The sequence below is a fragment of the Haliaeetus leucocephalus genome, unplaced genomic scaffold (genome assembly GCF_000737465.1).
Source record: "Haliaeetus leucocephalus isolate CR32 unplaced genomic scaffold, Haliaeetus_leucocephalus-4.0 Scaffold234, whole genome shotgun sequence".
Taxonomy (NCBI): Eukaryota; Metazoa; Chordata; class Aves; order Accipitriformes; family Accipitridae; genus Haliaeetus; species Haliaeetus leucocephalus.
Window position 1 is genome coordinate 331,777 of NW_010972670.1, and position 13,959 is coordinate 345,735.

The 13,959-nt window shown below is 37.0% G+C and overlaps 1 protein-coding gene across 2 annotated transcripts in view; it reads right to left on the reverse strand.

Annotated features, from left to right (window-relative positions):
* The window catches only part of AVL9 (AVL9 homolog (S. cerevisiase)), a 46,178-nt gene that overhangs the window by 12,803 nt on the left and 19,416 nt on the right, over positions 1-13,959 (reverse strand). For both annotated transcript variants that reach the window (XR_774375.1, XM_010567982.1), the window contains exons 4-12: positions 13,245-13,316; positions 12,385-12,474; positions 11,945-12,011; positions 11,226-11,266; positions 10,069-10,107; positions 6,329-6,398; positions 5,119-5,666; positions 2,109-2,243; positions 1,064-1,283 (exon numbers count right to left, since the gene is read on the reverse strand). Coding sequence is in view for 1 of the 2 variants with exons in the window: in XM_010567982.1 (XP_010566284.1) it covers positions 1,064-1,283; positions 2,109-2,243; positions 5,119-5,666; positions 6,329-6,398; positions 10,069-10,107; positions 11,226-11,266; positions 11,945-12,011; positions 12,385-12,474; positions 13,245-13,316 (1,282 nt within the window). In the remaining variant the exon portion in view is untranslated. The remainder of the gene's footprint in view (positions 1-1,063; positions 1,284-2,108; positions 2,244-5,118; positions 5,667-6,328; positions 6,399-10,068; positions 10,108-11,225; positions 11,267-11,944; positions 12,012-12,384; positions 12,475-13,244; positions 13,317-13,959) is intronic.

Sequence of the window (13,959 nt, forward strand, 5' to 3'; positions counted from 1 at the left end):
AAAAGAGGCGGCCGGGGGGGGGGGGGGGGGAAGTCATCCAAACATGGGCCTCGACTTAGTCTCTGGGCAAAGACAGGAAAGGGGAGACAATGGCCACATAGCAACTAAGAGCAAAACCATCATTTGCATTGGTCTTGGTCAGATACACTGAGCTTTGCTGTACTATGTTATTACTCATTCAAATTTAGTACACCCCAAATGCACACTGAAGAGTACAGGAAATAATTTTAAAGCCAGCCAGTGAAGTAGTATCAGTTTCCAGAAAAACCTGACATTTCATATCAACCAGGTAATCATCTTAAAAGATTAATGTTGTCAGACAAAGAACTTGGCATCTTCCAAACTTTAAAATCAAGTTCTCAATCCCATGGTTTCTCACAAATACCAGAGAACAAGATCTGAATTAGTTAATTGATATGAATACAGAATAATCATGACGAGAATGAAGTTAACAGGGTAGCACTGGGCAAACTAAACATTTTCCACAAATAAAACACTGATTCTTTTAGTTATATTTATGCACAAAAGTTGGAACACAGAGAATTCCCTCAGAGTTAAGACAAAAAGTGTTGAGCTCCAGAAAAACGTAAGCTTATAAAGCCTCTAAATGACACTTTTCACTTATGTGAATCCCTACTTAAGATCATAGCAGAGAGAAGAGATGGAACAGCCTAGTAAAACTTCCTGAAGACAGTCACTTAACTCCATGTCTCCTTGAATCCAATCCGTTACCCACAATTAACTTTAAGTTGCAACAGTCTGTAAGACACCCAAGTTTGTAAAAGTCTCATCATATATGGGGTTTCAGGTACTTCTGCTTAGGAGGAGAGCTTAATTAAATCAAGGAGGAGACAGTCAAATAAAATGTCTGTAAGGCTGTGAAGCAATTAGTAATAAGCTTGTCAAAGAATAACAAGAATAGCCAAGGACAACCGAAAAAGCAGCCTAAAATGAAATATTAGGCACAGAGAGATCCAACGACAGGCCACATGTTTAACACAACAAAACAAATGCTTATTACACCCACCCTCATCTCAGTCCCTAGACAAGGTATCTGTTCTACCTGGTTGCAGCACAGCAGCAAGCAGTGCATGAAGATAAGCACTGAACTGAGCCCTGATCCACTCATCTCCTCCTTCCCATCCAGTGCCATCAAGGAAAACATCATCTCTGTTCTCAGTTACATGCTTCACCAAGTAATCTGCAAATCTTAGGTCAGCAGTTGTTGGGTTCAGGATCTTACGGAGTTCTGGATCATGGATTTGTACATGAGCGTCTTCTATCTGTTTGAAATAATTCCAACGGTAAACATTTATCTCAATAAAACTACTTATACATACTACTATATATTGCTGCCTAAATCTAAATTCACATCCCCCAAAATATCAAGAAGAAACAAATGGCCAAAGAAATAATGAATTAACTGTTCTCAAAGTCAGATACTGCTCTGATATAACCAGATTATGATCATCTTCCTGGCACATAGTAAAAGCTGCTTATTTGACAGGATTTGGCAGGGGAAGTTTGGTGCTCACATTTATTTTCCTAGAGGCTCTTTGACTATTGCTTCAATTTATTAAGTTGGTTACCTATATGTAGCTATCTTAGGTTACCAAATGCTGATTATATAGTTGTACCTATTTGCTAGAACCAACACAGTGTTTTCCTAAGATACTACTTTTTTAACCTCTTGATTAAATCAGAAGGAGGTCAAGAGCAGTGTGCTTTATTATCCAACTGTATCTGTTTCTCAGCTGCAAGCACTTATTTTTGAAGACCTTATTACAAAGTCATGGAAAAAGCCCATGACATGAAAAGTAAAATTACACCAACAACAAAACAAAAATTTAAGAAGTGCCCTGCAAATTCAAATATTGGATAGAAGAATATACAGAAAAACATTAGTGTTAGTTTTGCACAGCTTATCTAATCCTATCCTAACAAATGATACAAATTTAACAAGCTTCTGCATTTAAGATTTCATAGGGAAGTAATTAAAAATTTGGGCATGAATGTGAAACTTTAAAGCTATACTTAAAATGCAACCTCCACTTCCCCCTGCTCCACCCCGCTCATGTTCAAGCAGTTCAAATGCAAAAGATTCATACTTCCACAATTGCATCACTCAGATGTTTCTGCTGACGGAACAAGATATTGGTGGCTCCCGCAACAAAGCCACGGACTGTTACATCTGACAGGAGATGATGCTGCTGCAGTGCCATGTATGGCAAACAAAGGTACCCCTAAAGTAACAGAGATATTTAGTAGATTAATGTAAGGCCAAAAAAAAAATCCAAACAACCCCCCCCCACCAATTATCTATATTCAGTTTTTCCTAATAAAAGCCAGCACATTCTACCCAGAATGAGCCTTGCTTATTACAATTTCAGCCACAATTATCTATTGTTTTGCTACATTACATCTGCAAAGCAAAGCAACCAGATTCCATATGAATTCAAATTTTCAATTTAAAAAAAAACTGTGTCACCTTTCAGTCTCAGGACTGAAACTGAAATACAATGCAAAGGACAGAAATCAAACATGTTTATAAGGCAACAGAATAAGCAGTATAAAACAAGAGTGAAATCTCAGGTCAGTTCAGAGACAAGAAGTCAATGGAAATAAAGATGCATCTCTCCACTTGCGTACCATGATGTCTTCTGGTAGTCCTGAGGCACATAATGCAGGAGACCTACAGACTGCTGTCCACATTTTATAAGTGGAGATTTCCAGGCTCCAGAGATATCAGTCAATTTTTGATAAGCATATGCATGCCCACTTTAAGAAAGAGCAGGATGGAAAGCAACACACTCTGCTTTTTAGCCACTCCATATTTCTAAGTTAATCTAGTATCCTACATTCCAATTAAAAAAAAAAAACAGCCAACAAAACCCCAAACATTTTGAAAAAAGGCTTTGAGGGAAATCACTGAGAAGCAGCTATAGGTATTGTAATTTTCTTTTTAAATATAGGATCAAGGTACCCCTGAAGTCTAATACTGAAGTATAATTTCAGCTGTTCAATTGCATAAAGCACAAAGCAGTTTATTCACTAGTAGAAACCCTGAAGGGCTAACAGCATACTGGACAGAAACAAAGAGCATATGCACTTCATCACATAGTACATGGTAATTGGAAACATATGGAAGAAAGGAGCACAACTATTCCTTTTTGTTATATTAGACACAGGGATGGCTTTCCAGATGACAAGCACTTATCAGCAGAAAACAAACAGCCTGTGTCAAAGGAACAATGGTGCTTTGAGAGGAATCATCAACCTAAAATGGAAATTCTTCAAAAAATATGGCTTAAGAAGCTGTCAAAGGGAAGGTTTAATTACTGTATACTCAAGTAGCAGTGTCTTGGAAATCTTTTACTATTTAAAGTATCAAGTGTCAGTTCCCGAATTCACATTTTTCTAAGTATAACAACGTTTATTTCCATGAACATGTTCCATTCTTTTTTAAAAAGTGCAAATGAAATGAGCGTTAGATCTTACAGAACTGGTACTAAAGAACATATTTTTCCTTATGCTCTAATGTACTTGGATATGTTATTATGCCATCTGTCAAAATATCCTCCCATTCAAATTTGTCAGATTTATTAGTCTTTCTATGGCATGGCATAAAACAACACTGAGATGAGAGCTCTAAAAGAGATTTAAACCTTCCAGTAAGTAGTTAAACTATAACTTTGAAACACATTTTTCTGATAACTTAGAGATGTAAAGCCTTTTCTGCTTTAATTACAATCGGATGAACTCAAATGAAAAGCGCCTTTGTGGAACAGAAGGTAAACACGTAAAAACTGTCAGCTTCCTTAAAATTGTTTACTTTTCCATTTTATAAGCTTAGTAGCAAACTAAGTTTGCACTTGTAGGCCCCCTTATCAATTATTTTCTTCTTGCTTTCAATCTAGTATTTTCAATAGAACTAGACTAAATACAATTTACAGGCTATTCTCTTGATTAGACAGACCATAAGGACAAACACCAGACTGTAGATCTTTACTGAAAAAGCATTTCTAACAGTAACATGACGCAACACAGGGCAATGACATTTGAGCTGCTCACTTGGGCCCACACAGTGTACTGTTTCCAATGAAAGTTATTGTGAGAAGCTCAAACACAATCATCAAATACAATGTTCTGCAAGGAAATGCAAATAAGCACCTCCAAAGGAAGAAACACCACTTCGAACCTCATCAGCTTGAGAAAATAAATCTGAATCTTCTACTTCCCAGGCAAATGTTCATCTAAAAGGTTATTAAAAACAAAACAAAACAAATGTAGTGTATCACTTCTTTCACTGGCAAAAGTATCTTTAAAAGGGACACATTTTCCCTGGTTTTTATGGGAAACCAGCCCTAGTAAAGGTATTGCTTGTTATCTGACAATGCTCATCAGAGTCCTTAGAAAGACTCTGGAACACCTGGAGTTCAGTTAGGCATCAGTGCAAGTTTAAAATTCAGCAAGTCAGCACCATGCACAGGGAAAGAGCCACAGACAACCAGGAAGAGTTACCATGTAAAGAAGGGTGAAATTACATATATAGTTATATTTTTGTCTGTGTGTGTATACACACACAGACAGTATATACATTTTGTGCATATATACACACATACACATTTATAAATACATAAATATATATATATAAATATAAAAAAAATAAAAGAGGAAAACATAGGCTTAGGTGTCAGCTAAGACACAGCTTGCAGAATCTTAGTTTAGATTAAGGTATCTAAACACTTCTTAAGTACTCTGATCTTGCCCCATATAGATCAGATCAACAATTCTTCAGAGTAAAAGAAAACAGTCGGTACTGATACATACCATTTACTAACCACAGTGGGGCTGCAGGTTACCATCATGTAGAATTGCAAATAGTGTGCAAGTATACATATGAAAGAAGAGTGGAATGCATGTGTGCACACACACGCCGCTCTCAGACATGCACTGACACTTTCTACCTGCCTAGGAACACGGTCATTTGACAGAGACTGTACTTACATGTTTTGAAGTACTCTACTGTCCATTTGGAGTTGGGTAACCAAAATTATTAACCACTTTGAAAAACAGATGTCTTTATGAGTTACCAGGTATCATGAACAACATGTTTACCTTTGTAAAAATAGCCAACGGCATACCATACTGGTCCTCTTCCAACCCAGATACCAGTCCTGGAACAAGCACCGTGTGTCCTGTATTTGCTTGGGGCTGCACAGTGATTGGAAGGCTTTCTGAGCTCATGCCTTTGCTTGGAAGATTTTCAGCCTGTTCTGATGCTGTATTTTCATGTTCTCCTTTTCTCAAATTAGACTCCTCCAAAATGCTAGGATCTAAGGTCTCCCAGTCACTTTCAGAGGATGTTGGAGAAGTGCGGGAAGGAACTTTCAAGCGCTGCACAGTACCATTGGAGGACTGAGCTCCATTGCAAGTCTTCTCTGACTGGGAGAAAGGCACGTTTGCTTTTTGACCTTCCAGGGAATGGTTTCCTGCCATCTTCCTGCCTCCCTTTCCCATTCCTAAGTTTGTATTTGAATTATCAGCAGCAGACACAGAAACATAGTCATCTAACCATGGTGTATTTTCCTGCAACCCAGCATCTTCCGATATGCTCTTTCTTGGTCTATACTGTGAGCAGTCAGTAAGACCATGTTCAATCATACCTGGAAAGGGACAGCATGCATGAGTATCAGCATCTCAGTAGAAATTTAAGTGACTTTTGTTAAAGAAAATGAACAAAGTCCTCTTGTGTTCAAAGTGGAAATCACGTATTTCAAAACACCACTTTGGGGAGGGGGGTGTTAAAAAAACACCACAAGAGCCAAACCCCACACTTTCTCTCCTAAAGAATCTGCCCCAACTTTTTTTGCTTTGAGAAGACCGGTTAGAAGCTAAGAATTAGCAAGGTTAGGGGTTTGGGTTTTGTTTGGGTGTTTTTTTCCTTTTCTTTTTTTTTTTTTTTTTTTTTTTTTTTTTTTTTTGAAGAGTGCATGTGGAAGGAAGAGAGAGGTTTGTATTTTTGGGGGTTTTTTTAAGGAACTTGACAGGAATGTGTGACTTATTCAGGGTCCCATCTATGTTACCCACAGGCAATACAGAAGATACAGTGGCTCTGATTAAGCACAAGAAATAACCCATAGAGTGCAAGCAGTAAGTACTAGGAGATGTGTACATAGTATACGGATATGCACAGAAGTCACCCATTTTTCAGGCAACATACCAACATAACTCTTGTCACATAAGTTGTTTTCCAAATGAAACAGTACAACCAGTCTCATTTATCACCAGAAAGCATATAAAAAGAAGTCCAAACTTCTCTTCTTACCAGGAAAGAGTGACAGGACAGTCATCAGAGCTCCCACCAACCTATTTACTGGAGAAATATAAAACAGCACCTGGTGGCAGAAGGGATGGAGGTGGGGAGAAGACAGTGTGCAAGAGAGGAAAGGGGAATTAGGGAGGAGAGAATGAGAAAAATAAAATTACACTTAAGCTTGACAAAGATAGAACACATACAAACTATTCAAGGCATTGCTTTTTACATTATTTTAGAAAGTCTGCTTACCAACAAAAGCTCTTAAATCAGTTCAAAGTAAATATTTAAATGTCTACTGTATCCTTATATAATATTTGTAACATATATGTTATATATATACTTGTTAATCTTTCAGATTTTTCTGTCAATCATTCAGATTTTCTTCCTAAATTGATCCAGTTACTGAATGACTTGACAGAAAAAAGCTGTTCCTGGCACACCGCATAGATTCTTGTTCATTTGTAGTACACTAAAATCTCTGTGTTTATATCAAAGAGGCCAGATAATCTCCATTCCAGAATTTTGACAAAAACCTATGCAAAAACATCTCCTCTAAGAAAATATATTAAAGCTATGCAGATAAATGAAAAACAGGATAAATGCAGCCTGCATTTATTACAGGTATCTACCTATGATTGAAAAAAAAAGATTTTTTTTGAAACAGAAGACATGACTGATACTAACTTTGGTAAAGCACTTAAGGCATAACATGGGAAAACAGAATCTCCTTAATTAAATCAGAGAGACTGGGATTAGTAAATTAGTTAGGAATTCAAAAGGGGGGTGTCAAAGGCTAGCAATGAGAGAAGAAACAGAAGGCAGACTGAATATTACTACTGGAGTTCCTCCAAGACAGGCCTTCAAGGGGAGGAAAGCAAAAAAACCCCAAAACCCCAAACAAAAAAAAAACCCCACAGAAGTCAACTTGTTTAACAATGCCATTTTTGCATCCTCAAACAGCACAATACTAGTAAAAAATACCTCAGTATTACAAGGAATCAACAATGATGCAAAGGAATACAGAATGATCTAGCTTGATGACTTTGCAGGCCAGTTTAATAGGTATATGATGAAATTAAAAGTGCAAGTTTGTGGACTTAGACTTAATAAAAGACTTCTAAAGTGTCTTCCTAGCTTACAGCAGAAGTGACTGATTAATAACAACTCATGTTCCACTAGTATTTGCAAGTCTACAAGCTAGTGAATCGGTGGAACCAAGAGAAAGACCTATGCAGTCCTTACACATAGCAAGCGATGGTAGAAATAGACTCAGCTAGAAATAGATGATGTATATTATCTTGTACAATTTTTCTTTTTTTCTATGTTCAAGATAAGTGAATTCTGATTGCAACAGCCACAGAAAAAGCATGGTGATAAGAACAAGCAGCTTGTCTGAGGAAAGAATTTCGGCTGACTTCAGTGGGAATAAAAAAGTCTAACTTCTTTTAAGATGCTGCTCTATAATGCATGTATGAAAGATACATTAGCAATGAACTACAACAGAAAGCCCATGATAACCCTACAGGTTTAGATTCTATGATACCATGTATTCCTAGCCAAACTTATTTTTAAACCTACAGAAATAATTAAGTCTATAAAGAAGTACCTTGTTTACAAGAAATCTATTCCAGTCTAGGTTTTTGTTTGTGTATACCGCTTACTAAGCCAAGTATTTTTCTGTATTTGTTCCATCAAGTCCCTCTGCCATCTTTCCATCTACATGAGTGCACACCTCCTACCCCCCCAGCCCCATTTATACTGCCTACAACATTTACATCAGCAAACTTGGTGGTCTGGGCAGCAGAAAAGTCAAATGATCGCCAGCTGGAAGTAGTCTTCTAGCCTAAAAACAGCTGAGAGGTGAAAAAAATTCCTTTAGCCTGTGGAAAGGCATCAATCGAATTGCTAAGGATTAAAGGAAATCTGTCTGTGGCATTCAGGCATTCTTCAGCTCAAGAAAAATTGGCATTACTAGTGGCTTCTTGCATATTATATTTAAGGTCTTTGAACATACAGATACCCACAGTTATTCTGGAACCTTAACATCTACCAACAAACAGGCAGTGCCAGAAAACCAAAACTCTTCCTTTTGAAATTGCAAGTGTTATCTTCCTGTTGGAGCTCAGGGAAAAAACAAAAGCAAAGCAACCTGCCCGTTTATTCAATAAGCATCCAGTTATTTTCAAAACAATTTCGTATGTTTGAGTCAGGAACATGCTTGGGAAGCCTTCCCTCTTCCCTCTTCCTGTGCATTTATGTCTTGTGGTTTAAGCAGCTTCAGAAAAGAATTGTAGCTCAGTGAAGTATTTTGTTCATATATGTCTAAATGCTGAACTGACCTGACAAAATGCTATCATAAGTTTTTAAACAGATCAATAGAGATACTTTACAAAATCTTAACTGAAAAATATTTTTTATGTTTTTTCCACTTATGGTTTAAAAAAAAAAATAAAAATCACTGTAGACTTTCAGAATGTATTAAGGTTTTTTTTGGAAAAAGCTTCCATATTGAGTCTTGATTACATACATCTCTACATGTGTACTCCTACTATGTCATAATCATATTTTCTCAAGTATACCTTCTGCATGGCCTTTAATATAGCAGTCTTTAGTATATGGCTCTTTAATGCAGAAACTGCATTTATTCTCACCTATAAATACTTAGAACTGTTAAGGTATACCTAACAAAGAATTAAGTGACAAGTGCAAAAGCTTCGGAAAGGCTGCTACTTCTATTTTTAAAAGCCATATTTTACTGCCTCACAAGAGGTACCTAGGCCTTGGATACAGACTTCAAAAAGCCACACAACTGTTTCAATATCTTACAGATTAAGTCCTACTGACTTCCCAGTTGCAGCTAACAGGAAATTCTTATGTTCCCTCTCAGCACTCTGAAGAAGCTGGGGTTTAACATGGCAGGTTCACTGAAGAAAAAGTGACATTTGGGAAACGGAAACAAAACTTTAAACAAAAAAATTTAAAAAAGCAAACAAAAAATAATCCCTGCATAAATGTGTCTGGGAGCTGAAACACAGTCATTTCACTGAAAGTTCTTGTTCCAGGGTATTTATACATAGAAGAAAATAAACGTATCTACTATTTCACATCTGCTTGTGCATTTTGCATATTCCACTTAAATTACTAAGATAGCATTGCTTCTGAGGGAGTAAGGAAAGTAAAGAAAACACTGAGCCTAGAATTCAACAGTTTTTACCAATTTATAATCTGAGTTCAGCCTGACCTAACAGATACAGCTTTTTACGCTGTCTCCTGCAGGTGTCCAAGCAACTCAGGTCTGAAGGACACTTCTAGCCCAAACCAGAAGTTCTACTTACTGAATACCTGTAAAGCTGTATGCTGTCTTTTAGGTACTAGCATTTCCTATTGGTTCTTTCACACAGGTACCTATTTGCATTAAGTGTATCCTTTCCTACCTTTTATAATACGTTAAATTTCTCCACTCATATTTAATCACATTTTACTTACTCTGGCTGGGACAGCTATTAATAAGGTGGAGTATGGACAGAAGCAGAGGCAAATTTATACATCAACACACAGCAGTTATGTGTAGCATAATTTCCCAATTTATATATGGATGCAAAGTTGTTGATATGACTTCAGATACTTTTATTTTACTTTATTTTACTTTAATTTGTTTTTCACTAGTATATTCTACACAATTTCATATAAAAAAAATTTCAAAATTGCATTTCTATGTAAATTACCTGCCTTAGCCTACAAAACGTTACCTTTTTCTCTAGAAGAATCAATTTAAAAATGATCAAGACCTGAAAAAACACAAAAAGGAAAAAAATGGTGAGTGAACTAGTGCCATTTATCAAAAATACTGTGCAAGCATAATCTCTTATCACGATTTCATGTTAATCACTGCATAACTGTCAAATGATCAAGTACAGGTGACCAGTAAAACCCAGTGTTCCAGTACCCTTTCTCCACCTGAGCCCTCATTTTAATATAGCATTTGAGATGCACAAAGAAAAACCTGCACAAACAAGAATTGTTTGATTTGAATCATAAAAAGCTTATCAGAAAGAACACATTGTATAATTCCAGAATTTAAAAAAACAGTAAACTGCATAAACATAAAAGAGCTCCTCCACAGAAATACAGAAAACAATTCAACAAAATACCAAGAACAGCATTCACCTCACCTAATTTTAGGCATCTATAGATGAGGCATCTAGATCAGAAGTGGCTGTCCAGATTCTCTACACTCAAAGAAAAACACTGATGCTTCTGGCACATGACTGGCAGACATCTGAAGTTAAACAAAAATGAGTTCTACCCCAAAAATCTACTGAGCAGGCGAAAATACACCATGAAACCCAAATTCCTGAATTTGTTTCCTTGATGCCTCTCAGTTAATAAAAGATTCTAAATGCTATTTGTACCTTTGCTGTAGGATACATGCTCAATTTCAATAGTCATTAAGAAAAAGAAGGAGAGGTGCAAGTCCCCTCAGGTTCTATGATGGCAGAAGCTGCAAAAATTACAAGATACAGGGAAAAATGCTCCAAGTTGTGTCTGCATGGACTTTAGCAATATTATTCCATCACATTCATCTGACAAGAAGCAGGAAATAGAAACAAGATCATAAATGAGACACCACTTGCACTTTGGGACAGGACTAAAGACATGTTACACAAACCCAGAAATCTCCAGGGTATCCAGCAGACAGACAAAACTTCTCAGTCTGGAACTTACTTTCACTGAAGTCATGTAGGCAGAAGGGAAATTAGGAGGCTGTAACCAGAAGTACTTAGGAAACAGTCTTCTTACTTGTAGTTCAGGTATGCCTGGACATGTTTATTTTTCAGTTCCTCACAAAGCATTTTACTCCACAAAATAAGTGCTGTAATTTATATATTTAACGGAGAACGCCTACCTTGTGTCTAAAGTGAAAAACAAGATCCCGAGGAGACAGCCCTGAGATACCAAAAAGAGAGTAATTACTACAGTTTAATAGCTAGTAGAGATACTAACTTACTTCTTGTCACCATCTTTCAGGGGAGGTAGACAGCCATTATGCATTCTATGTGAACCTGATTATTTCAATAGCAGAATTTGTATCAAATTCTTTCTTTTGAGCAGGAGCAAGAGTTAAGTCTACAATGGAGACAATAATAATGTAAATAGTCACGCTCTGAGTTACTCCTGTTGGCTGCCACACAGCATTATGGAAACACTGAAGTAAATACTACACCGTGCATTCAGAAAACACAGGGAAGAGTCAGAATCAAATAGGAGATAGCCCAAATAACAGGTAGATGAAAGCTTGAGCACCCCACACCATCAAATAGTTCAATCTAAAAATTAAGAAGGTACCGTTTCCCAAAAGCAGCCAAGCAGTTGCTTGTCAGACTCTTAGGTCAAGAGGTAACATGGCTTTCAGCCTACCACTAACTCCTATTATAAAAGCAACACTACATTTATTTGACATTTATTTAAATCCATTCATAAAAGAAATGCATAACAGAATACTATGCAGGCACACAGACCTCTGGTGCTTAATCTGTTAATGCACATGAATAAATTAGCTAAGGAAGGGAATGTGTTGATTAGTGTAACATTATCTCTGCTGCTTGTCCAAAAAAAGTCACTCACCCAGATAAGCTTGTGACCCTTCTAGCAAAGTACTGCCCAAGGAACTATTCATATGATCATAAAGTTCCTGTAAAAGTTAGAACAAAGGCAAAAAAATCCAGAAGCTGTTAATGGCATATGGTCACACAAAATTCAGAATAAATAAAATTCACTTATTCAAGGATTTCAATGTCTTGTTCCAGAAAGAAAGTAAAATTTTACTAATGGAGTCAACGGAGATACAGGCTGACAATCACACTCATTCTTGTGTTTCATTACAAATCAGAAAGCTGACCCTCTGTCAGATTAGGGTCGTTCATTTAGTTCACGTCAAATTATTACAAGAGCTGAATAACTGTATGACCTATGCAAATGGAACATTTGAGCAATAATTAAAAACACTGAAGTCCGTAGCCATACACTGAAAGCTTTGTTCTGTGTGGCTATTGCTTAAAATTTACCTTTAGAATTGAAATTTGCGTGAAGTCTTTTTCTTCAAAATATGCATGTGTAATGAGTTGCAGCTTTGCCTGAAGTAACCCATACAAAGGCTTGGAAGAAAAACAAACACAAAAGCAAGTGAAGAAAACTTATTTAACCACTCATTTTGAACGTTAATCTTCTCCTGTTCTTATCTTGCAATATAGACACATTATTACACATAGAGTTCATGGAGGGGCAGTCCTTAGTCACTAACTCACACCATCTTTCTCCTGTGCTCATTTTAAATGCCGATAATTCTATTTTCTTTCCATTTGCACGTACCATACCATCACTGAACACCTTTCTGGAAAAGTACTTTCCTGCTTTAACACTGCTTGTGCAGCTCCAGTAATAGTTCTTTCTTCAGCTTTAAGCACAGAAAGAATTTCTGCTCCCTGCCGGGTGACCAGTAGCTTTTGCTAAATAGGTAGAAATACAAGATGTTTCTTCAAAACAAGAGTATGCTGTATGTGTGACTACCTTAAAACCTCTTTCAGTTGTCAACAGACACTCTCCAGTTATTATAATGGCCACACCCCTCAATCCTACTACATGAAATAAAGTTAGTAGCACTTAATAATCAAAAGTGCAAATAGATATCCAGGACCCTGACAACAGGCAGACACTTCTACAATTATTCTTACAAAGAGATACCAATTCAAGGCAGCTCACTCAAATGCCATAGCCTTCCAATTCAATTTTGCTTCAGTATTTTGTTACCCTTTGCAATGATTTAAAGAGAGATGTTTGGAGCCAAAAGTTCCAAATGAGAATATGGAAAACAATTATTTTAGTCTGTTGTTTGAAAATGTTTTTGGAGTTAAACAAGCATTCTTACCAGCTGACTGAGAACACAGACACTTTTCTGTACTGTTTCTCGGGTGATGTCTGCTTGCCGTACTTTTAATGCCTAAGAAATAGAAGTATTACAGTATTTTTACCCACACACAATTTAAAAAAGAATTCTTTCACAGGTCTAGTTGCCACATACCACCCCCCTTTTTAAACAAAATCCTAAAACTGTCTTCAATGGTGGAATACCCAAACCATGCAACAGTATGCCCTTACCTAGTAAAAATAGTCATAACACTGATATGTCAGAGTTGTGTTCTTATCTCTCTGTGCACAGCAAAGATCCAAATACAGCTGTGATGACAGGCAGAGGACTGTTTAAAAGACACTGGCATGAGAAAAAGGCAATAGCCCTGGAAAAGGCAGTGGCATTTTAAGTCAGGGTAATGTAACAGAAGAGAAGCCACAACACATCACTCGTTCTTCTCTAACATCATCTGTGAAAATGGACCCAGTTGAAAAGTCTTTGCCTAGAAATTGTTTGCTTTATACTCAAGGAATTTCTCTGAGCCACCCATAAAATAAAGGAGGTATCATCTGCAGAATCAACTACATTCTCAGCCAGACCAAATGGTCCCAGCACTTAACAGCAGACCTACAAAGGATGGGGGCAGAAAGACAGCCAAGTGATTCACTTAATTGTAAAAAACAGCAAGTGTGTGGACTGCAGCCCACACATCAAAAGGGACAGATGGAAAGAG